At 35.7% G+C, this 23,076-nt stretch overlaps 1 protein-coding gene across 1 annotated transcript in view; it reads right to left on the bottom strand.

Moving 5' to 3' along the window:
• The window catches only part of SEMA3E (semaphorin 3E), a 129,629-nt gene that overhangs the window by 22,327 nt on the left and 84,226 nt on the right, over positions 1-23,076 (bottom strand). Inside the window, exons 5-10 of the mRNA XM_009086867.4 lie at positions 11,382-11,475; positions 4,969-5,088; positions 4,408-4,550; positions 2,548-2,662; positions 2,145-2,214; positions 679-823 (exon numbers count right to left, since the gene is read on the bottom strand). Of these exons, the coding sequence (XP_009085115.1) occupies positions 679-823; positions 2,145-2,214; positions 2,548-2,662; positions 4,408-4,550; positions 4,969-5,088; positions 11,382-11,475 (687 nt within the window). The remainder of the gene's footprint in view (positions 1-678; positions 824-2,144; positions 2,215-2,547; positions 2,663-4,407; positions 4,551-4,968; positions 5,089-11,381; positions 11,476-23,076) is intronic.

Here is a 23,076-nt window from a genome sequence, read left to right as displayed (position 1 = left end):
TCTTGAGAAGAGGACTTTGAATAATGGAGAATTTCCTCCTTATCTACAAATGCATTTATTCTGATTAGTCAGTTTTATTAAAATATGTCTGATTTCTTACCTGTTCATTGATCTAAATTACAGAAGTATTTAAATTTGATCATTTTGGAAAATGAGGTCGAAAAAAGGAACAAGAACCTCCTGAAAACTATTGAAATATTGAAACTATTAAAATAGTGGAATTCTCTTGGTGGGGTTTTTGTTGTTGTTTTTGGAGTTTTTTCCTCTTCCTTAACACTTGCTAAATGTCCCGGTTTTAATACATTAAAGAAAGAAAGAGAGGTTCCTTCACAGGTAATGCACTTAATGTTTCTGAATGAAACTGAATGCATCTGATCTGGCTCCTTCTATCCCTTTTGCCTGGGGTCCTAATTTTGGGACCTTAGGCAATGTTGATAAAATCATGTCCCAGCAGGATTTTGAAAAATCTTATATATTTAATCCCACTGTTTTCCTTTGGAAAACGTATAGTTCTAGTACTTGATTAAACCTGTTGCTGAGCCATTCCACACTTTTCCAGGAATAGCTGTTGTATGTAGATATTCAAGGAATATCCTGGATTTGTACATTAGCAGCAGTCTGCTTTTCCTTTCCAAAATCATTTACAGAGCAAAGCAGTGGAATACAGACTGTACTTACTGAACCAGGTCTAGGGTAAGGTACTTTTCTTTCATAGAGAGCCCAGTGGTATTCAGGTCCTTCTTTATGAGCATATGGTCCATTGAAAGCTGCTCGGACACTTGCCATGTGGTAAACACATATAGCATATCCTCTGAATATATTGCTATGAAGCAAAATTTAAGACATTATTAAAGCAATATGTCACATTCTGTCCAGATAATAGTGGCATTATTATGTAATTAAAAACAAGTCACATTTCAACAGCATTCAGGGAGAGAACACTTATTCTTTCCTATATTCTTTTCTTCTAAATACTTCATTCAATGTTCTTCAAAAGTTTTTAATTTATTTGTATTCATAACAGTTCTCCAAGGAAGCTCTGTGTTGTTATGCCAAAATTTGATGCTAGTGTACACAAACTCTAAATTACTTGTTTAGAAACAGAGAGAGCAAAACAGAGTGAACTCAGGTCCTGTATGTTTTTGATTAGTGACTTAAACAGTTTAAGATTTTAATGTTTTCCCTACTGTTTTTTTGCTTGGAAAGATGGGAACCAACCAATGCTGACTAAAATAAACAGTCCTAAAAGGAGTCCTTTTTGTATTGAGTGGGAATGTTGGTTGGTATTATTAGTTAGATCAGATCAAAGGTTTTATTTTATTTTTAAATTCTATTTTATTTTGTTCCAGAAGAACAATTGCTAATTGTTTTAGTTTTTGAGGGTTTTTTCTTTTTTTTTTTTTTTTTTTTTTTTTTTAAGAAGCTTGAATGCTCTCTACAAAGAAATTATTTCTGAGGACTGCAGAAGAGGATTCAGAAAATTTCAATTTGGTGCCCAATTTTTTCTACTGGCATCAAGAGTCATGAGGAAATGCCTGGTGTTTGCAGCCCTAGAAGAGCAGATCTGCCTTTTGTTACTAAATAAAAAAAAAAAAAAGTCAGGAGAAAGTGGCAAAAGCATATATGCTCTTTTCTACCAGTTACACCATAAACTAACAGTCAGATTTCCAAGCTGAGAGTTCTGTGTGCTTGCACCTGAGCTAGGCTGCAGTGGAAAAGGAAAAGGAGGCCACCAGTGATGTTGCAGCTGCTGCTTTAGGCTTCACTAAGAAGTTAGTAGGAATTGAAGCTGCTATCTACTTAACCTTGAATTACAGTGGAGCTCTTAAAGGAAGACAGGTGGCTCTGGGATGCTGTTCTTATAAGCATGCAGATGAGCATATACTTTGACATAGGAAATTGTCAAGCTGAGAAACACTTAATTAATTTGTGATCCAGATATACTGAATCACAGATTGAGACTTCAAGCCCCTGAGTGTTATAGAGAAGTTTTTGCATTAACAAGGAAGCCCACTGTGAATAGAACTGAGATTAAACTGTTTACTATATAGTTGCTAAGGGATATGCATCATCCAGCTTCTAGCTCATTAATAGACTGTTCAAAGATTCCTCTATGGCTGTTATTATTTCTTCTAGTTGTTTACCTTGTCGTGTTGAAGAGGCCAAATATCACTGGATTTTTGTTATCACGAGTTTGCAGCAAAAACACATCCTCTGTAAAATTTAAATGCAGCATTATTGTTAAAAACCTACTTTTCTCAGCCTGCCAAAAGAAAATTCATTGATTCTTAAAAGCATAATTATATTTTACTCACTTATTCCATTTATTTTATGCAGATTTAAATCTTTTATAAACAAAGCAGTACATAAAGGAGTAATTGGTGATAGTGAACTCCATTTGTGTAGAACTTCATATACGTTGGAAACAACACTAACCACCATTCCCTGATAATGAATACAAATGCAATATTTAACAGTGAGATGAGTTATCATGAAGGTATAAGTTTTTTCAATGGTTTCAAGTTGTTTGCTGGCTAAGATATTTACCTAATTCATCAAAATGTGTATCAATTCCATTTTTCCCAGGCACAGAACAAACTAGTCTGGTTTTGAGGAAAGTGGTCCATTTATTGACGAGCACTCGCTGGCCTCCCATGTCATTCTGTGTAGAGAGAAACAAATGCCAGTGGTAATATGAATGAGTAAGTCTAGAAGCAAAAACAAGTCTGATGAATTAGCTGCTCATTATATCCTCTAATGTCAAAAGCATCCATTTTCAAACCACATGTCTATTACTAGAATTATTTCTCTGGAGTCAGTTTTCAAGTAGGATTGCACTGATCAAGTCCAGGTCTCATTAAGATCTGTGGTTTCATAAGAATTTTTTAATTCTGAACCACATCTCTGGATAGTTTTAGCTATACAGCTGTTATAAAGCTTTTTTTTATTGCTCATTTTTGCAAACTAGATATACTGAGTACATTGCTGAAGTTTAGCTTTGCTTTAAGAGCTCAGTTCAATGTATCTCAAAACTGAAGCCCTGAATATATCTATAGACCTGGTGCAACTCTGGAAAGTCTGAGGCAATTATTTACATGGTTTTCTAACAATTTCAACAACTTTAAATAACACCTGCCTTGCTATGGCTGTCTCACCTTTTTCTTGCCCTTACAATGGCTGGGACTTTCAAGAAAAGGGAACATTCAATACTACTTGCTTTAGGATGCATCCTCAATCTGTGGTCTTAAATTCAAGACTTGTGTAACTGGTTATTGAAGGCTCTGCAATAGGCTTGCAAAACTCCTCTTAAAAACAGATTCATTTTCTTTAGAAAAGTAGTATTATGCAGAGTAGATGCCTTTGTGTTACAAAACCTGTTACTTCTCAGATGAAAATATAAAACTGGGGGGAAAAAAGCCATTTCTTCAATCATCAGCTCAGTATTTTTTGTATTCACTAAATCAAATCTGAATTGTGACATACAGCTGTGAAGTCAATGGCCAGTTAAGTTTTGGAGAGTGGAAGAGAAAGGTCAGTGGGATTTTGGTTTAACCCATAGCTAGAGATAAGACTTCCTGGTGGATATATTGCAGAGTAGGGGGAACTATTAAAATAATCTATCCAGGCATTTATTCAGAACAGAAGCCAAGGAATTCCAGCTTGGATCTTGATGCAGGTTGGAATCCAGAAATCCAAGTGGCTTTGTAAACATTAATGTCTGAGGCTGTAGTTTGGTACTTTGCATACATCAGATGTTTTTAAGTTATACAGGAGTACCTAAGAAAGTTTAAGGGGCGGTATGCTGGTGAGCATATATGACAAATACCCCTTATTTAGGTGACGGAAAATAGTTAACTTGTATCTTACTCTTTGCTCAATAGTTTTAGGAATCCTCTGAACTATTTCCTAAACTGTATGCCTTACAGTTGGGAGAGGGAATACAAACTTTTTTTTTAAATCAAAATCTGGTGTTAAGAATAACCTTCTCCCTCTTTCCTTTAATCAAGCTGATGTAGTCCCAGTGGGAAAATAGGAGAGCTCCTCTCATCAGCCTTACAATAGCTGGTTATTAGAAGAGGAAAACACCCAAAATTGCTCAGTTTTTAGAGAGCAACATTGTGGGAAGCTGGGAGATCATTTGTTAACAGTGCTCCTCTCCAGCAACTGCCTGAGACCTTACTGCTGTGTGTGGGGCCAGGGAGCCAAAAAAGCGATGAGATCAACACACAAGGAGGATGGCCCGAGTAGGAAATGGAGTATTGAACAGAGCAGTTCAGGGAAGCATAATCTTCCTTCATGATCTTTCTGCCCCTGGTAAAACTTCAGTCTGTTTGTGATAATAATTTGCTGGACGATCCATCATTTTGTTCTGGTTTCTCGTCTGCACAATCAGAGAAAAGCTCTTACCGCACATACACGTCCCACTCTGGTATATATGGCATGAGTGCTTGTCTCAGCTTCCAAAGCTTTCTCAGTAAAGAAGAAATATACTTTGTTATCATCGTGGTCTTCATTGTCAGGAATCATATATGAGCCAACAAATTTTGGTTCTTTAAAAAAAAACAAAAAGGAGTTGATTCCAGTAATTAAAATACTGACATTTTTTTCAGCCGATAGCAACCCAAAAATAAAACTAGAGGTAAGAGCTCTGTCAGTCAGAGAGCAATTGGGTGATAGTAAATAGTAAAATAGTCACTAGTAATAGTAAAAAAAGGGTTTTTTTAGTAGTTGTCCATAGACCATGTAGCATAGATTAATGCTGAAGTATATTTCTACCTTCAATTGAAAAATTAATATTCCTTTGTATTTTTGCCAAAGACAGTTTTCCGCTCCCATTCTCTGTGTTTTCCACACTTTAATTTGAACAGGGCTAAAACCTGATGCTAATATTTGCATATCAGTCTGTGATCCCATGCAAACCAGAAATGGTCCAGAGACCCCTCTGGTTTCACTCCTTCTCCCCCACACCTTTCAGCAGGCGCTCATTGTCCGGCTCGGTGCGAAGGTGGGCCAGGCGGTTCGTGGAGCGAAACACCGCCGCGTCTCTTCCCCAGTAGTCGCTGTAGAGACCACTGAAAAGTTCCCCACCTGCAGACCAGACATTCAAATAAAAACCTAAAATTAAACAATTTGGCAATGCTCTACATGTTAATTTCATTGCACATTGTAGGAACTGCATTATAAATGTGGTATGGGCTAATTACTAGGCTGAGAGGTTTTCCAGGCATCCTACTGGAGCTGTTCCACTTCATCTGGAATAATTACAGTTTGGGAATAACTTGGTGGCTGGGGGGATCTGTGTTCAGTGGACACAAAAAAAAGGGACTATTGAAATATTTACCAGCACAAGGACAGAACCTGAGATTTCATCCATCCTCCACAACTGGTGATTAATAGCTCTTGAAAAATTTATGAAAACAGAAAGTGTGTCTCATTTTCAAAGGATTTAGATGGCATTCACAAATTAGGAAATCATCAGAAAATTTAGAAATAATGTACTGAACGACAGACACTTTTGAAAAATAAATAAGTATGTAGGTATAATTTAATATGTTCAAAAATCAAGCCTATCTCCAACCCCTTTTAAGAGGTGATATTAGATATATTTTACCTTGGAAAAATGCCATCCATACTTCTACTTTTCAGTTTTGCATGGACACTATTCCTTGTAACTGACCAAGCATTAACAATAACTTATTTCATATCCTTGTGGACTTGGCTTGCAAATTTTTTAGCCCCAATTTAAGAAGCAGGCAGCTTCAGCAAGCAGTTGTCACTAGGTGGCATCCTTATACCACAAAATAACACAAAAGGAACTAAACTGCACAAGGAGAGGAAAATCAATTATTTCCAGTTGAAGGCTAATCTGAGTGGAGGCTTCAGTGACACAGCTTCCTGCACCCTAATCCAAATAAACATGACTGATACATCCAAACAACGTTTGCTGGCACTTATAAAAGATGACAGCAGAAAGCAAGAATTTTGTTTGCAAGTCTCCCACCAAGTGTGAATTTTGTTTCTTTTAAGAGAGACACATGAATTGAATGGTGGCATAATTGTGAATGATCATTCTGAAAAGTTAATATTTTGGCAGCTGGGGCTGGTTCTGACCCCTCTGCTGAGCCGGAGCTGAGCATAGTTTTGCCTTAAGCTTCATCATATACAGAATGGTTATTGCCCTGGGAAATACATGGTCGAGATTTAGTGTCAAATACTGGCAAGTGCAGTAAAAAGTAAGTGTAAATTATAGCTTCTGTAGAAGTGAAGGTTGACCAAAATTAATAGAGAACTTAATTTTTCAAACAACACAGAGCTGCCTAAACTGTAGAATTTGCCAGTATCTTTATAACTTTATTTGTTTCAAACAATCCCTAATTAATCAGTCATACATCCCCCTTTGGGAATTCCGTTGGAAAAATATATCAGACTGGTTGGTATTCTTTTTAGTTTAGGTGGTGTGTAAGGCAAAACAAGACATTTCATCTTTTCAGAAGTATAATGAATCTTGGAAAATGCATCAATGTAGGGTAAATGATTCATCACATATTGCCAGTGATCAGGGGTGACATCTGTGAGTCCAGATGTTCCCAAGTTGAATATGAAGTCTATTCCTTCTGTTTGACATAGGTATAAATTGTTGTTATAAATAACTAACCTGCTGGTATGGCATTCTAGTGTATACTGAAGAAGTTATAACTGATTGTAGCTGTGAAATCCTGAGGGGAGAAAATGGAACTTCCAGTCCTGAAGAGATATTGTTCCATGGAAGATATGGTACAGATACAGAAATTAAATCTGATTTTTACACTGAGCAGTTACTAAACTAAATGTACGTATCATGTGTGAGCAGACAGGTCACTTCACTTCATAACAATGGGACAGTACTGACAAATGTGACTATCAAATATCTCAGCACAAAAACATTCAGCATAATGTTGAATAATATTAATAATTCCAAGATATTTTGCACTTTTGACATGAAGAGGATCTTCTCTTGTCCTTTTCAATATTATTTTGTATAAATGTAAGTTACAAATTTTGAACCCTGCTAGGTTTTTACAGGTGCTGACCAATTCCAGATTTAGAGATAACCTAAGACTGAGGCTTGAAGAATTCTGGAAAGATTTCTACTTTTTCTCCTCCCTTGAAAAACTACTATCACATATCAATTCAATCCTGTCTTGGTTGCAGGGGTTCATACTGCTGCACATCACACTGATTAACCTCCACCTTCCAGTGAAAATCAGCTGAGTAACTTCAGAGACCTTCACTACTCCTCCCCTCTTCCAGTCTTACCTCAGCTTCACATTAAAATGCTGAAATTTAGGTTTTGTAAATCAGGTTAACAGCCTGGTTAATCATGTTCTAAAAAGAATTAAAAGTTTCTTTTTTTCTTATTCAAGCAAACATAAAACTCCCATGGACCTCAAAGACCAAATGATAGCTCAAATGATACACGCATACTTTTTAGCTAGCATTTTTTCATCTTTTAGCTACCATCTTTCCAAGCTAACAAATACATCAAAATTCAATGGTGACCATTTTAAAATACCTTCATTTTGCCTTTTATTCAAGGCAAAATATTAAAAAATAAAATACAAACTTTTTCTTCTAAATCCTTCAAAATTCCTAGCTGACAACCATAAAGAAAAACAGATTGAAGAATTTAAATTAAATTACTTATGCAAATGATTCCTATAAATAGGCTGCTAGCACCTTAAAGGTGGCATGTTTTTTGTACCTGTATGAAATTGGAAGGTACAAATGCAAACACAAGCTATTATTCATCAGTAGTCATTTTTGTGTAAAATGGAAAATTTATTTTATGAATAAAGCATTAGAATGTAATGAGTAGAACACAAACTGCACCTTTCATGCATTTCTTTGATTGTCAGTCAGTTATTACTCACATGATGAATAAAATCAGAATACTAATTCACATTTTTGAAAAATTATACTTTTGGCAGTATGAAAACAGAAAAAAAAAAACCCCTTATTTTTTAACTGATAAACTAGTACCTCTGTATACTTGTATTTTCTTTCACTCAAGTATTTTGTCTTTTTTTTTGAGAAAAATGCATTTTTGTCTAGACTAGAAATAAAGACCAAAATACCTAACTTTTAAAACTGTAAAAGCAGAAAATACTTTTGGAATGGATTCCCTGGATATAAATCTATTCTGATGTACTTTATGTTTTTCAGCACTTGCTTCTGATATATTGCAGGTAAGAATAGGTGGACATAAATTTCTCAGCTAGTGTGGTCTAAGTTAATCAGTGTGCAAGATCTGGTATCAAAAATAGTTTTGGCTATTGAAAGCAGATGGGGGAGTTCATTAGGAATAAAAGTCCAAAAGTTTTATATACTGTTGAGCTAAACATAAACATTTTATTCAGCCTGTCTGCCATCCAATTTCCATTCTGTTTCCTGATGCTGGCAATAAATTAATTGTTCATATATTGAGGAATTCATCACAAGCTACTTCACTAGTGGGTCAGATAACCTACAATAATGCTTACAACAGCACAGATATTTCATTTCAAAGCCAAGTCATGAACTGTTGTTTTCTTGGAGTGGATATTTTAACTCTTGTGTTGGAATACATAAGGAGATGAGGAACAAGGGATTATCTTTTTTCTTAAATTAATCCGACTAAATCTGGTCCTAAATGGTTATGTTGCAAATGATCTTCCAAGATCACAATTTTGAAAGCTTTTAAAACTTTATGAGGGGTATGTAAATTTTTCTTGTTAGCCTAATCCTCACTGTTAGTCAAGGGCCATGCTGGTGGAGGTGCTGTGTTAATGTGAGGGGCAGAAGTGGAAGCAAGTTTTGAATACTTTCCTTAGGAGGAAGAAGGTGCTGGGGTGGGCTTTGCCGAGAGGTTTGCATAAAACTTTTTCAAGGACATGCACATTGGCTGACCCTGCATCAGATTGTACAGACAGCTCTGGGCTGCAGCCTCCAAGACCATGCTGACTTCATACCTGGAGCAGATTTCACTTTCTAAGAAAATTCAAGTGCATGAAGAAGAATTAAACCTCCAAGCATTGGAAGAAAGACTGGAAGGCCAGTCCTGGAGGGTACATGGTGTAATTTGCATCTCCTGTCATGGGGTAATGTCCATCATGAGCTGAACTCAGTGCTTGTCTGAATGGAGGAACATCCCTTCCTTCTCAGTGTATTTGGCATTAGAAGTCTTCTCATTCTCAAATGTCAATTAAAATATTATTATTCTCTAAGTTTGCATCTAGGTCTTCCAACCTTTTCCACTGGCTACCTGCAGAGACAGAGGACATACATCCTGGAGTCTAAGGTGCAGCATTTCCTTCTGTGCACTGTGTGTCTCTGGGTAGTAGAAGTTGGTAGAATAAAATAGAATAAATGGAAATTCAAATATCCTTAAAATATTCTTCCTAAGTGTTGGAAGTATTTAACTCCAATAGTTAAAAATATGAAACAAATAAAATAATAAAATTATGGAAGAATTTTCTTGCGATTTTAGAATATCATTGCATGACAACTTGAAATTGTAGAATTTCCTAACAGATAGCTAGAAAAACAGCCTCTAAATACTTTGGTAGTTTTGATGAAGAGGTGAAAGTCTGTTTTTTGGTGTATCAGTGATCTGATAGAAATGTTATTTTCTCCTGTTAATCTTGCTACATTACAGAATTTTTAGCTCTGTCAGATATCTTTGTCAATGGACCTCCAAGACTCTAATCAGCCTTTACCAGGGAAGGGTAAAGGAATTTTTTTTCTCCTTCAGATAAAAATATGAGCATCCATAGGACCTCCCATAATTCAGGCAAACTCTTAAAGCTCAGTGGACAATCTGGCTTCCATTTAAGCAAATAAAATTTACATTGATCTCACAGTAGGAACATGATCAGATTAATTTATTTACTTAGTTCTATTTCAGGAAAGGTTGAGAGGGACTTCAACATTAGACCATGAGGTTTCAGGCCTACAGCAATTCCATGAGTCTGTTCCCAGGCTAAGCTGAGACTGAAATCTGTCAAAAACTGTAGAAACAATTTAGAAACAAGGGTGGGATAAAAGCATGACAACCTGTGCTTCTTGTATTTTGAAGGGTCAGGCAAAATACAGTATGTTTTTCTGATTCTTCTATGACTTCTTAACCTACTAACTCTTAAGAATTACAGCTCTAATTTACTTTTTTAAAATGAAATTAAAGGATATTTTGACAAATTGCTGCAGTGTGAAAGATTTGTCATTACTGCTTAAGATTTTTGTTTTAATTAATTTGGTAATGTAAAGGAAAAAATAAACCTAGCATGTAAAAATGCAGCTGTCACTCATTACCAATATTTCATCAACACCATGGATGAGAAATACCATTGTAATTAATCATCAGAGAATTTAGTTGCCTGACTTTAAGAGACAAATGTATATATCAAAAGAGACAAATGTATATATCAAAAAGGCCCTAAAATCCTCTTTTTTTTATCCCTGAAAAATAGAACATTTATTTAATTTTTGCCTTCTTTTTCTAGCTCTTTCTTTTAATCTATATCCCTTTTGAATGCTCAGTTTCTTTCATGTTTTCTAAACCCAGAAATCATTGTGCTACTCCCTGACTCCATCTAGCTTTTACCACTTACCTGCTGTTCCAGGTTATTTTTAGTCATTGCACAGTTAGTCAATAGTGCCAAGGCTGTCTTTGCTTCATCTCACAAAATGTTTAAAGAAAACATTTCTTGAGGAAAGCCCATATGGTTTGCTATATCACAGCTCCCAAGATCCCAGTCCTATGGTGCTACACTTCCCAGCAAGGCCCAGAGGAGCACTATCTCAGCACAGCTTCCTGGCAAGGCAGGACTTAGACTGAACTCTATTTTTATATCTTTTGAGTATGAGATGAACTCTTCTAACACAGAATCACCAGTTTGTGGTAGTTTTGTTAGAAGGCAGTTTTTAAACGGAAAAAAAAAATCATCTCAAAAATGGTAATTTATATAATAAATAAAGCTTGATATAAAATCAGTTCATTCACATTTTTACAGGGTGCTTGTTGCTGAGATTCATCTCCGTAGATGAAAACAAAAGTGGTGTAAATGACTAAGCCAGTCATGCTTCTTTGCTTTTAAGGAAAGCAGGAAATGATTATTTCCATAATTACACAACAATCAATTCCCTTCAGGATGGCACATGTCATTCAGCATTTCACTGCAGGGAGACACCCTTGCTGTGGGTAATGCTGCCTGGAATGCAATATTAACGTGGGCAGCACCACGAGGATTGAGTCTGACATGTGGAAGATTGCAGTGGAAGGCTGACAACACTTTGGTGTGCTGAAGAAAGAGACTCAGGATGACAGATTGACAGGACTGTGAAGCTTGTGACATAAAGATCATTACCAATTAAAATGGAGGTGAAGGAAGAACTGGGGTCAAAAGGGCACCTGCCTCGTCCTCTCTCAAATTTGTGCGATTCCAGTTGAAACAGATGATCCTTAAATAAAAAAAAAGACAGAGAACACCATAAACCCTACAGGAAAAGAAACACAGTCCTTAGTGGCAAGCTTTAACTTCATTGTACCTTTGTAGAGGATTGACTTCATTAGGAAAAAAACACAGTTAGGGTTGCTCACTGATGTACTAGTAAAAATTCTCTGGGTTTCTACAAATCACCTTTGTTGTGCACTGCCCAAAAAGAATCAGAAAGATATGCACTAAAATTGCACTTTTTTCACTTCTGTGGGAGTAGGGAGGAAAGATTCCTCTATCTTTTCTCCACATTCTCTAAACATTTAATAGATATCTCATCATGGAATGTGTTTTCCCCCTTTAAACATTTTTTTTTCCCAGTAGTTGTTAAATGTATCAGACTGTGTTATCTTCTTTTCATAGCTTGGAGATGTTTATATAGAAGTATGGTTAGGAATGAATCCCCAGTTATGGTTTTCAGAGCAGATGTGATTTCTTCAGTGGATTTAACAGAATATCGATATAAAAAAAAATATTGGCAACTTGGTTTAAATTGTCTGTATAAGGCTGTAAAGACTGAGAAAGAATTTACAATTTAAATTTTCATTTGCAATGGTGCATTTGTCTCAGCTTTCACAGAAAAGCCCCTTAATGTCTGATTAAAATATCAACTGAGAGCACAATATTTTTTGATTTAGATATTGACAGAACAGCATGCCAAAAACATAGAGAAGGGGGAAAATAAAAGGGCAAATAGATAGAAAGCTATGAAAGTTTGATAAAAAATATGCCACACAGCCATCAAATGTGTGACAAGCAAATATTTTGATAATTTAGTAGTTCCAGTTCTGTATAAAGTTTCACTCAAAAGTCGACTGAAATGCAGATTATATCAATATATTGGATAAATTAAACCTACCTGTTCATTAAACTAAATCTCAGGTTCATGTTCCTAATATATGAGGCAAATATTTTGTGAGGCATAAAGTTACATGCAACAGGAAACCAAATCCCCCAGAATTTTGAGAAATATTTGCCTCAGTCTCTCCCTTACAGAAGACATTATCAAAAACATCCATGGGACTTTTTAGTCATAAAAATCAAGTTTTATTAGACTGGACTTTTTTACATATTTATTAGACTAACTCAGTATTTGCACAGAAAAAAAATCTTGATAACCTAAAACAAAAAAAAATGCTCAAGCAAGTTCAATTGCCCCAGAAACTAAATGAATATTCTCTTCAGGTGACTTCATGACAGTTATGTTCTCCTGCAAAAAAACCTCAGCCTAAAAAGACAAGGAACAAAGAAGCAGAAGGTGGGAAAATGAAAGATAATAATAATATTAGTAATAAATAATACTTTAAAAAGACAGAAAGAAAAAAGATATAAGGAAATTGAAAAGTTGTAGAGCTCTTAGCTCCCCCTAATTGACAAATAATTGAATTTTTATATGCATTTAATTTAAAAGAGTCACTCTTAAATTTCTCATAAGCCCCTTGGCTTCAAAGCATTATTCACATCCTAATCCCCAGAACACACAAAGTGATGTACCTGTCTTCCATTCTCAACTGTCTAAATTATACATGTAATTCTGCTGCAACTTCTGGTCAAAGAGAAATATTGCCAATAGTTAGAGAACTTCTACAGAAAATGGGATGCAACTCAGAATGCAGCTCTGCAAAAAGAGGACATCTGTTTCATGTGTACTTGCAGTGAAAAAGTCTAAAATAAAATAAAATAAAATAAAATAAAATAAAATAAAATAAAATAAAAGCCACACAAATTTTAGATAATGGTCCTAAAACTCATGAGGTAAAAAAGCATTTATAATCTCACCTCCCCAAAAGCTTTTTTGTTGTCCTAACCCTGCTATATTAGTGCCTGGTTGTTAAAGCTGATGTAGCAGAAAATAACTGTCTTGGGTAGAAACTCATGGTGCAGGAATATTGTTTTGTGCTTCATCAGCAACAATTTCACATCAGTAGTAACTATTCCCCCTCTGCTCTTGGGTAAATGTCAAACAATGAAGAAATATTTCCCTGTGCAGAAATCTCAGTCCCATTCCATACTTTTCAAACATCACATACCATGTATTTTTCATAACTAAATACTGTAATATTTTGAGTCAACAATATAAAAAAAAGAGTGAGGTGAACTAAGGAAGGAAAAGAAAAACTTTCTGAAATAATGAAAAAGTACTTGGGAGTCAAAATGGCATAATATTTGCTCTAAAGGAAATATTTCTAAAAACCATCTGAAGTTATGTGTTCTCTAGTTGGGTATTCAGAATAAAATTACTCATGAAAAGTTTCTCCTCCAGGACCTCAACTAAACTATTTGTCAGTGAATTGGTTCAATAAAGACTTAGAAGTAAGTGGAGAGACAAACTAAGAGTTAAAAATTGATAGATTATTCTGCTCTTCCTGGTTTATAGTTTGTGGTTCTCATCCTGTCCTACATAGGGGAATAGAAACCGAAAGCTTTCCTGCTGTTGGAGGAGACATGATCCCACCAGGTCATCATAAAACACACTTTATATTTTGGTCTTCCCCTGATAAAATGCCACTCACAGCAGGGAGATGTGAGTTTCCTGGATGATGTGGAAGAGCTTTTCATCACTGTACACAAAATTGTACCAGCACAATACAAAAGCTACTAAGGGAGTTAATCATTTCCCTGGAAACCAGAATTAAATCAATATTAAAGACAAACCCATCTCTTTTAACATTCATACATGAATGTGTTTAGAGCAGATAATTACATGACTATGGAATGTAAATGCTAAACAATATGCATAGCATCCTTTCATTGTCTGGAATTGATGAATAAGGATTGTAGCCTAAATATATAACCTAGTGTTAACATTGAGAGTAGACCCAAAAAATTGGATTTCAGTGCAATTTGGTGGAATTTTTAAGAGGCAGTCACTAGTTTTGATATAAAGCAGGATGTGTAGTTCATAAATGCTTGCAGACACATGTAACTGTCTGAAAAGTTGCTGAAAATATAAGCAATGACTCCTCCAAGAGAGATTTTCCACCTTCAGCTTTTAGGACAGCATGCCAAATATTCCATGGTTGCAATAAGTTATTCCTATCACTGGGGCAAGTAACTGAAGTTCAGGTGTAAGATGTGTCAGCTTCCATGGGATGCTGGTTTAAATGAAATAAGCATTGCACATTAATAATCAGCTTTGAAGGCTAATTCCATAATTCCAACCCTCCTTGCAGTTTTTGACATTGAAATCCCTTGAGAAACATCAGAGTAAAACTGACAGTTTCCTCACAGATTATACAGCCCATCAATTCAACATCACAATTAATTTTATGGGCATTTTTCAGTGGTTAGGGTAAAAACCATGCAAAAGCACATATGGAGGGCTGGGAGTGGAATTACGTGCTTCTGCAAGTAGCTTGGGAAAAGAAATGGGCTTCTGGGTTTGATTTATGATACCAGTGACTCAGGAAACATAATACACTTTCAACTATTATTAAAATAATAATGTTCTTTCAAAGAAATAGAAGATATTTTCAAAGCATCCAACATTTTACCATTAACTTGATGTGAATTGAAAATTTTGGACAATGAAGGCAAGAATAATGTAGGCTATACACAATAGTGAAAGAAAAAGGTCAATCAGAGGCATTAAAATTTAAAGACTGAATTTAACTTTTGTTGCAGAAAATTGCTTTCACTAATGCCAAGTGCTGCTTTGCTCTGGGTCAAGACAACACTTATGCATGTGATTAATTTAAAACATATGCTTACTTCCATTCCTGTTCAGCAAAGTACCTAAGCCTATTCTGAACATTAGTATAATAGCTATATCTTTTCATTAAACCAGGGACTTAAAGATACAGAGGTTTTACTTGTGTTTACCTTCCTAGGATATTATTTTTATGAGAGAAAAATAATTTGATTTTCTGCAAAAATTTGTGTTTTTTTGGTTATTTCACTTTAAATTTTATTATTTTCCACACAACAACAAAAAAGTAAAACATATCATACTGGCATTTTTTCAAGGAGATCGAAACCATTTCATAATCTTTAATTATACCCTTAACTGTGTATGCATTTGTTGCAACAGTACTGACATGGTCTGCTCTCAAGGAGGCCTGTGCATTTTTGTGGTTGGTAGTGATTTTGAGGGGTTTTTTTCTGGTATGTGGTATGTTTTGATTTGTGTTTTGCCTTTTTTTTTTCTAACAGGTCCATATTGTTTACCTTGTCGGATATTAAATCATATTCAGAGTACAGTGGGGAAAGTCTGTCAGATTTTTTAGCTATATTTTTAAACACTGGCTACACTATTCACTACTGCCCTAAAGCACTGGAGAAAATTCTTTCTCAGCTTTAATGATCTCAACTAATGATCTCTCTAGTTCTTCAACTTAGAGTAAGAATGATATTACATGTAAGAGCTGTTTGTTGCTCTCCATTTCTAGGGGTCATGTGATTGATACTTTTTTGAAGACAACTAGAAAAAGGAGGTTTGTATGCAAAGTGAATTGAAAGGGAAAGCATAAAATTAGGGAAAACAGAGATTCTCTGCTTGTGCAAAGCTATGAGGAACATTCTTTCAAAACTGTTAATACAGCCACATGGTGCTAGTGTCATATATGTTGCACTCTTTTTTATATTCAAGTAATACTTAAGCCATCAAAAATGGGAGTGTACAATGCACTTCAGATTTTGTTGTGATCAAAAAATTTCTATGCATTCACTCAGTATTCATTCACTCACGTGAGAAAAAAAATCCTATTACACCAGTGAAAGTCTTTACAAACCTCCTATTGATTTCCATTCTCTTTCACATTATAATGGTTTTAGTATCAATTCACATACAAATCTTACTTTTTTGTTTTGTATATCCTCAAAATAGTATTTTTCACCTTTTCTCTTTCTTTTATACTTATCCTTACATTTTTATTTCAACACAGACAGACACACTGAATACACTGTGCAGAGGCTTCTTTTAGGAAGGATGAACCTTGACTTCCCCATTAAAAAAAAAAAAAGCTGAAAGATCCCAGAACATGTATGTAAATCAGCAGAAAATATAATTCAGATATAAGTCTCCAAAATGAACATTCAATGCCATGACCTGCCTTAATCTGTACACTTGCCTCATCAAGAAGGCACGTGGTAAAAGAGATCTACAGGAAAATAGGTTGTCCTTGTATAACAGCAGAAAATAACTTACTGGGTCAGAAAAAGTGTCTCATAATATTCAGCCCTTTGTATTTAAGCAGACTAAATTCTGTTGCTAAGAAAAATGTGCATTAGCATTATCTGGTAAATATAGTCCCAAAGATTAGCTAGGTGCCTAATTGCTACAAAGCCAACTAATTCAATGAAAAATTAAAAATCTAAACCCAGTGGATTACAATTCAGTTTATATAAAGGAACCTGTGCTCCAAATACTTACAATAATACTGACAAGTTCCCATTGCAACACACTGCCCTATTTAAGTCATCCTAAAACAGGCATACAGGTATATGGGTGATCAAGACAAGGATGCTCCAACAGGGAAAGAACTTTTCATGTAATATCTTCTTTAAATAATCCAAACATTAATTTTCAAAAGGATCCAAGCACTGGCATAAAATCTCGTTTTTAGAGGATTACTAACTTTTTAAATTATATCTTCAGCATTCACTCAACTTTATTTTCCAAGCCAAACGGGGATACAATATTAGGAATAGAGTCCTCGAAAACTGTCTGCAATAGTCAGGTCTCTGCTATTTGACATAATTAAGATTATTTGGGAGGTAGTATTTCTTCTGAGGATCTGTTTCCAATCCTCTTTACTATCCCCTGACATACAGAAAAGATCAATCACCCTATGGGATGAGAGTGCATAAAATATTATAGACATTAAATCCTCCCTAAAAATTCAGATGCATTTTTCAGGTCTGTGCATTTTATTCCACAGTTAAATGATTAAGACACATTGGGCTCCAATCTGAAAATATGTTTAAAATCTGGAGCTATGTCAGACTGCTGTCTGAGTTTGCAAAAGGATTAGCAATTTGTGACTTGTGTCAAAATATCTGGCCTAAAGTGACAGAAATAATATATTTTCCTGACTTAATGAATGTGAAAAAATCTGGCAAAAGCAAAAAAGATCCCACCACATTGCACATAGAAATCAGAGGGATTAATCCTTAGCAGCTCACAGTGTTTCAGCAGATGTGATTGTATAGATCAGAATTTTAGAAGGGACACCTTTGTGCGACCTTCAGCTGGTCACATGAACTCATTAGGGGTCTTGTGGCAAAGAATAGAGCCATTAGAAATGTTGATTACATTGCACTAATGTGATAGTTAATATGTATGAAAATTCCATGGACCACATAAAGGCTCTCTAGAATTGAAATGTAAGAGTGGCTGTGTATGGTGATATAGCCTCATAACCAAGTGAAAGAGAAGGTAAAGAGAGTCCACAAATGCTGAACAAAAGTGAAGGGATTTCTGTGGGGAAGTGCAGTCTTTACACAGAGCCCTACTAACCAAGGCTTTTCCTCTTCCCTGGTTTTGACAGGCTAAACTTGTGCTGAGATTGTGAGGGTCTGATCAGAGCAAATACCAAATAAAACCCTCTCTAATGACCTAATCTAGTGATTGCTATCAGAACAACTGGGTATAAAGGTCATGAAGAAATAAAAAAGGAAGGATGAAGCTCTAAGGCTTGAGCTTTTATCCAGGCTTTGGTGGTGAAAGGAGGAAGAGATGTGTTGGGCATGAAAAGAACTACCTTAAACTGGGAATGGATTTCAGAAGGATTCACATACCCTGTTCTCCATGGAGTGGAGCCTTAGACAGCTGACAGCCCTTTAGCAGAGCTTCAGCTGGGCATGGCTCAATTGGCCTTTCTGGAAAAAAGGGCAGAGGAGTGGATCCATTGGCTCTGATGACACAAATGAACTGCTAGCAGCATTTCTATTTACTTTCTATAAAGATAACAGTCTAATAAGAAAAAATATCAGTCATATATCATAGAAAGATAATGCAATATTAAGGGTTCATCTCATTATGTAAAAATATTAATGAAACATTTTTTCCTTGTTTTAATTACAATAACGCCTTATTGATTAGTAAGTCTATTCTTTAAACAGTGATAAAGACTTCACCAGGTGCTGTCACTTAGAAAAATACTTTCTCTCATGAATAAATGTGGCAGAATCTAAAAATCGTTATAATGAGAGCTGGAATATTTCAGTTACCCCCATCAAATTACCACACAGGTGGAGGATTTCTTTCTCTGTGGGATAACACTATTATTCCTCTGTATGGATTCATTCTTCCTGGACCATCTGTGTTTAATCTTGCAAAGGGGCAGGTCTAATATGATGGAAAATCCATTTCATATGGCTGATCAATTCACATACTCTACCAATCTCCCAAATTGAACTTACACTTCATGTATGGCCATACTTAGACAATATTCAAAAGTAATGAGTGTTATTACCTCTTTTTATGGATGGAGAGCACTTTAGAAAAACCTGTTGTCTGTTATAAATGTAAGAATGACAAGAGCAACTGTGCTGTTACAGAACACTTGACTTTCTCCAGAGCATTTCTCTATGTACATAGGTATTTGATAAACAATGTGCATTGTAGAATTGTTAAGAAAAAGAAACAGTTGACATATATCAAAGCACAGTTCTTATGAGGTATCATTGAGGAATCCTCTTTTACTGAAGGTTTCCCCAAACTTTATTCTAGCTAGAAAGATATTTGTTTAAAAAATTTAGCCATTATTTGAACAATCATATTATTTCGTTCCTAGTAAAGTTCACAAAAGTTCTGAGGAGGCCAAAATAAGAAAGAGAAAAGGTTAATGAGAGCTCAGGTTGTGGAATGGTTGGAATACTGAGTTGAAGGTCAGAAGCTTGCTAAGTAGATTTTGATATAACCATATCCAAAGAGTTGCATCTTGGAACAGGGAACAGAGTTTGTGTATGAAATACATCAGAACACCCCAGAAGATGGAAGTTCAGATCCTTCTTCAGTCTGCTTTCATGCATTAGACTCTGGTGCCTCATTTAGGATCTTGGATATCCCAGATGCCTTATTAAAGCTGACACTGATGGGCAACACCAGAAATCTCTTCACTTCCCTTGTTATACAAGACTGATAATTAGGTGCCTCAGCAAAGCCTGTAACCTGGGATAACTTTGTGCTCATATGAAGAACTATGGGTCAAGTGCAAACTGCTAAAAAGAGATTTCTCATTGAGAAATCAAGTGCCAAGCACTCAGCACTTGAGTCCATGAATGAGGAATCTCAAACAGAGGTGGGGCAGTGACCTTGCCTGTACACCCACCATGGAATAGCATGTGTGATTCTAGTGTCTGCACTTCCAGAAGATGTGAAAATACTGCAGAGAGTTCACAGGAAGGACACAAATAAGACTGAGGAGTGCTGGTGATAGGAGGTTTAGGGAGCTATATTTATTCAGCTTATCAAAAAAAGTGAAGAAGTGGCTTGATCTTTGTGCATAGGTACTTACACGAGGAAAAGATGTGGAAAAGATAGTGGGAGACTTTTCAACTTTGCTATCAAAGGAATATCAAAGTTATGACAGGAAGCTGAAGTTAGAAAAAAATGACATTGAATAAGTGGCTATTTCCTAACACTACAATTAATTAAATATTAGAACAGTTGATATTTAGGTCAGAGAAATAGTGGTGTTACCCTTTTTCCCCTTTTGCAGCACAGCACCTTTGTTGTTTGCTGTGAGCATACATGTTGTCTTCACTTAATTAATTTTCTGTCTGCGTTAGGTACCATTTTAACCTCTCTTGAAATATATGCATATTCGACTTCCAGAACATGAAATGCTTTAACCTAAATGATGTGTGGGGTGCATAGGTGTTTTGGTGCCATTTGGCAGCCTATGGTGGGAGCATGCAGACCAGAGCATGAAATGAACCCCTCTGGTAAAAGATTTTATGACATGTGTTGCCCACTTGGCAGAACTTCATATCTGTTTAGTGGATGGTGCTCCAAATAATGGCTTTTCACCCATGCAGAAGGACACTGTGTCTCTGAGAAAATATTTTCAGGGCAAGAATTTGTCACACATTCTATCTAATGAAGAACTGACCAACACCCACTTCCATTTGGTCAGTGAAACCAGATGTTCCTCCTCCTTAATCCTCTGAAAACAGTGTGGAGATGAGGTAATAGGAACAAGCATGGAGAGGGATCAACTTGGCAGGTCATTGCTTGTTTTGATTATAAAAATACGTCAGAAACAACTTTATTATTGTAAAATAATAGACAGAAATATGTCTAAAATTTTGCTTTTTTTGCAATTTTGCTTCTCAACAAAGCTGGAAGAATGATGACATTACCATGTGCTGGACAAGAGCAGAATATTTATGTCATGTCAAAGATAAACTGAGATAAGACTGGCATATTATCTTGCAACTTGTATGTGGATTCACTCTAGTTTGTTAAAGCAAGAGCTGAGGAGCTCATGTTGCCTATGTTTGTTTGGTGTAGAGGGGTAAACAGAAATCTTATTGCACAGTTGGACTTTGTCTTGGTTTTGCATTGAATCACAGAGTGTATAGAAAAAGAAGTGTCCTTCCCCACACTCCACAAAATGTTAAAGGTAATGTAGATTAGAAAGAAAAATTCCAACTTTACTGAACTGTCTTCCAATTCCAAGCAAAAAAATACAGCTGCTGCTTACTGAAAGCAAGTCCTCTCTAAGAGGACTAAAGACTCAGAATTTCGATCTGGTCTTCCCTGATAAGCAGAATCTCAATTGGCAAATTGAGGAGCAAATAACATAATACATGGGAATACAAAGGAATACATCAGATTAGGAACACCTAGAGGACAACCCCAAAAACCACCAGTGCATTTTGTGGAAAGGGTGGCTTAATCCATCAGCCTTCTGAAGTGGAGAAATACAGCTGGAGGCAGTTTACTGAGTTAAATGAGGCACTGAAATGGCACCCTGCCAGCTCCATGTACATATTAAAAATTTACAGCTTGTTATGGAGGAAAAATTCTTCATGCATAGTTCTTTCTCATAAATTTAATTCCCTCCACAGGTTTTGTCATGCAGAGATGCCTTCCTCTTCAGGAATCAGCTCTATCTTGTCCCCCATATAGCTTGAAAAAACTTGGGATATTGTTTCTGCACATTGTTTTCTTTTGGAATTTCTGCTAATCTTGCAGATCCTATGGAGGCAGAGCAATTTTTTAGCAGTGCTTGGTGAAATTCTCATGTGGACTTGTTAAAGGTGTTTGGTGAGTTCATGAATAAGGCAGCAGGGTTCATTGGAAAGCCTCCAGGACACCCCTACAACCTGTTGCTCTACTGAATAGATAACTCATAAAGATAAATCCTTACCTGACTGCAGATAGGTTCTTTGAGTTATCTAAGGTTCATTGAAACTCACCCAGGCTATTTTTAGCTGTGCAGAGCAGAGCCAGAGTACTCTTTTAGCAGCAGCTGGATGTGGTGACACATAGACTGAGACAGAAAGCACTTCCTTCAGCCCTTGTCACCTGACAAAACTGAGAAGTTTATATAAATGCAGAAGGAAGACACTAAATGCAGGTGCTTCCCCCCTTCTCTGCCTCACCCTTCCTGTCTGGCATCAAAGTCAAGAAGAGAGGCAAATGTCAATTTGGTGAGAATCAAAGCAAAATAAGATTTTTTTTCTGAACTTTTCTTCATCTTCTATATCTTGTTGGAAGACTTATCTCAGATTTTCTCTTGCAGAGTACATGGGAAGGATGCATATGCATTTCCTCATGAGAAATTTGGGGCTCAGAGTCTCTGACTCTTGCTTTCTTCAGGAAATATAATGTTTATTTTAATGAATTCACCTCCATTTATGGATGAAATAAAATAAAAAAAAAACAAAAAAAAAAAACTGGAAGAACCAATCTTTTTCTGACCTGCACTGATTTTTGACATTTGGAAGCATTTCATGAAGTCAGAGATAATGACTTCACTTACTGGCTGGCTATGTTTGCTTGGACAAGACTTTGTAATATGCTCTGTTGCAAACATCAGTAGTTGTTCTGTCTGCAAAGCCAGCAATGCTACTTTTCCTAATTTGTAACATTTCTAAATGGCAGAAAAACATTGGGTACTTTGCTGAAATGTTTAAATTTGGAAAATCAACGTTGATCAAAGTAGTTAGAAACAGAGAAAAAGATAAAAAGCTGCAGTCAGTGACCATACTTATATATTTTTAAACATATAGCAACTGAAACAGCTTTATGGAACTCAACAGTCTGGAATTCCAAAGTGAAATCAATTAAACCAGTATTGGAATAGAATGCAGTAAACAGTTTTATATTTAATCTTTCAAATGGATATATAATGTATATTAGAACTTATAAGTAATTTGATTTAGAAAAATAAATTTGGTTATACTCTGGTGGTACAACACAAGTTTTATGTAGAATTAAATAAAACCAATATTTATTTTTTGTTGATTTCCATGATCAACATATTAAGACAAAATTCATGGCATAATGAAATTTCTATAACCACAGAAAGCACAGAAGAAGTTGTAATGTATCATAGCACAATGTGCATGTGAAGGATTTCAAACCACATTTCATTCACTACATTATAAGAGT

The sequence above is a fragment of the Serinus canaria genome, chromosome 1A (genome assembly GCF_022539315.1).
Source record: "Serinus canaria isolate serCan28SL12 chromosome 1A, serCan2020, whole genome shotgun sequence".
NCBI classification, from domain to species: domain Eukaryota; kingdom Metazoa; phylum Chordata; class Aves; order Passeriformes; family Fringillidae; genus Serinus; species Serinus canaria.
The sequence above is the reverse complement of the archived record's forward strand: the minus strand, read 5'-3'. Positions and strand labels throughout refer to the sequence as shown.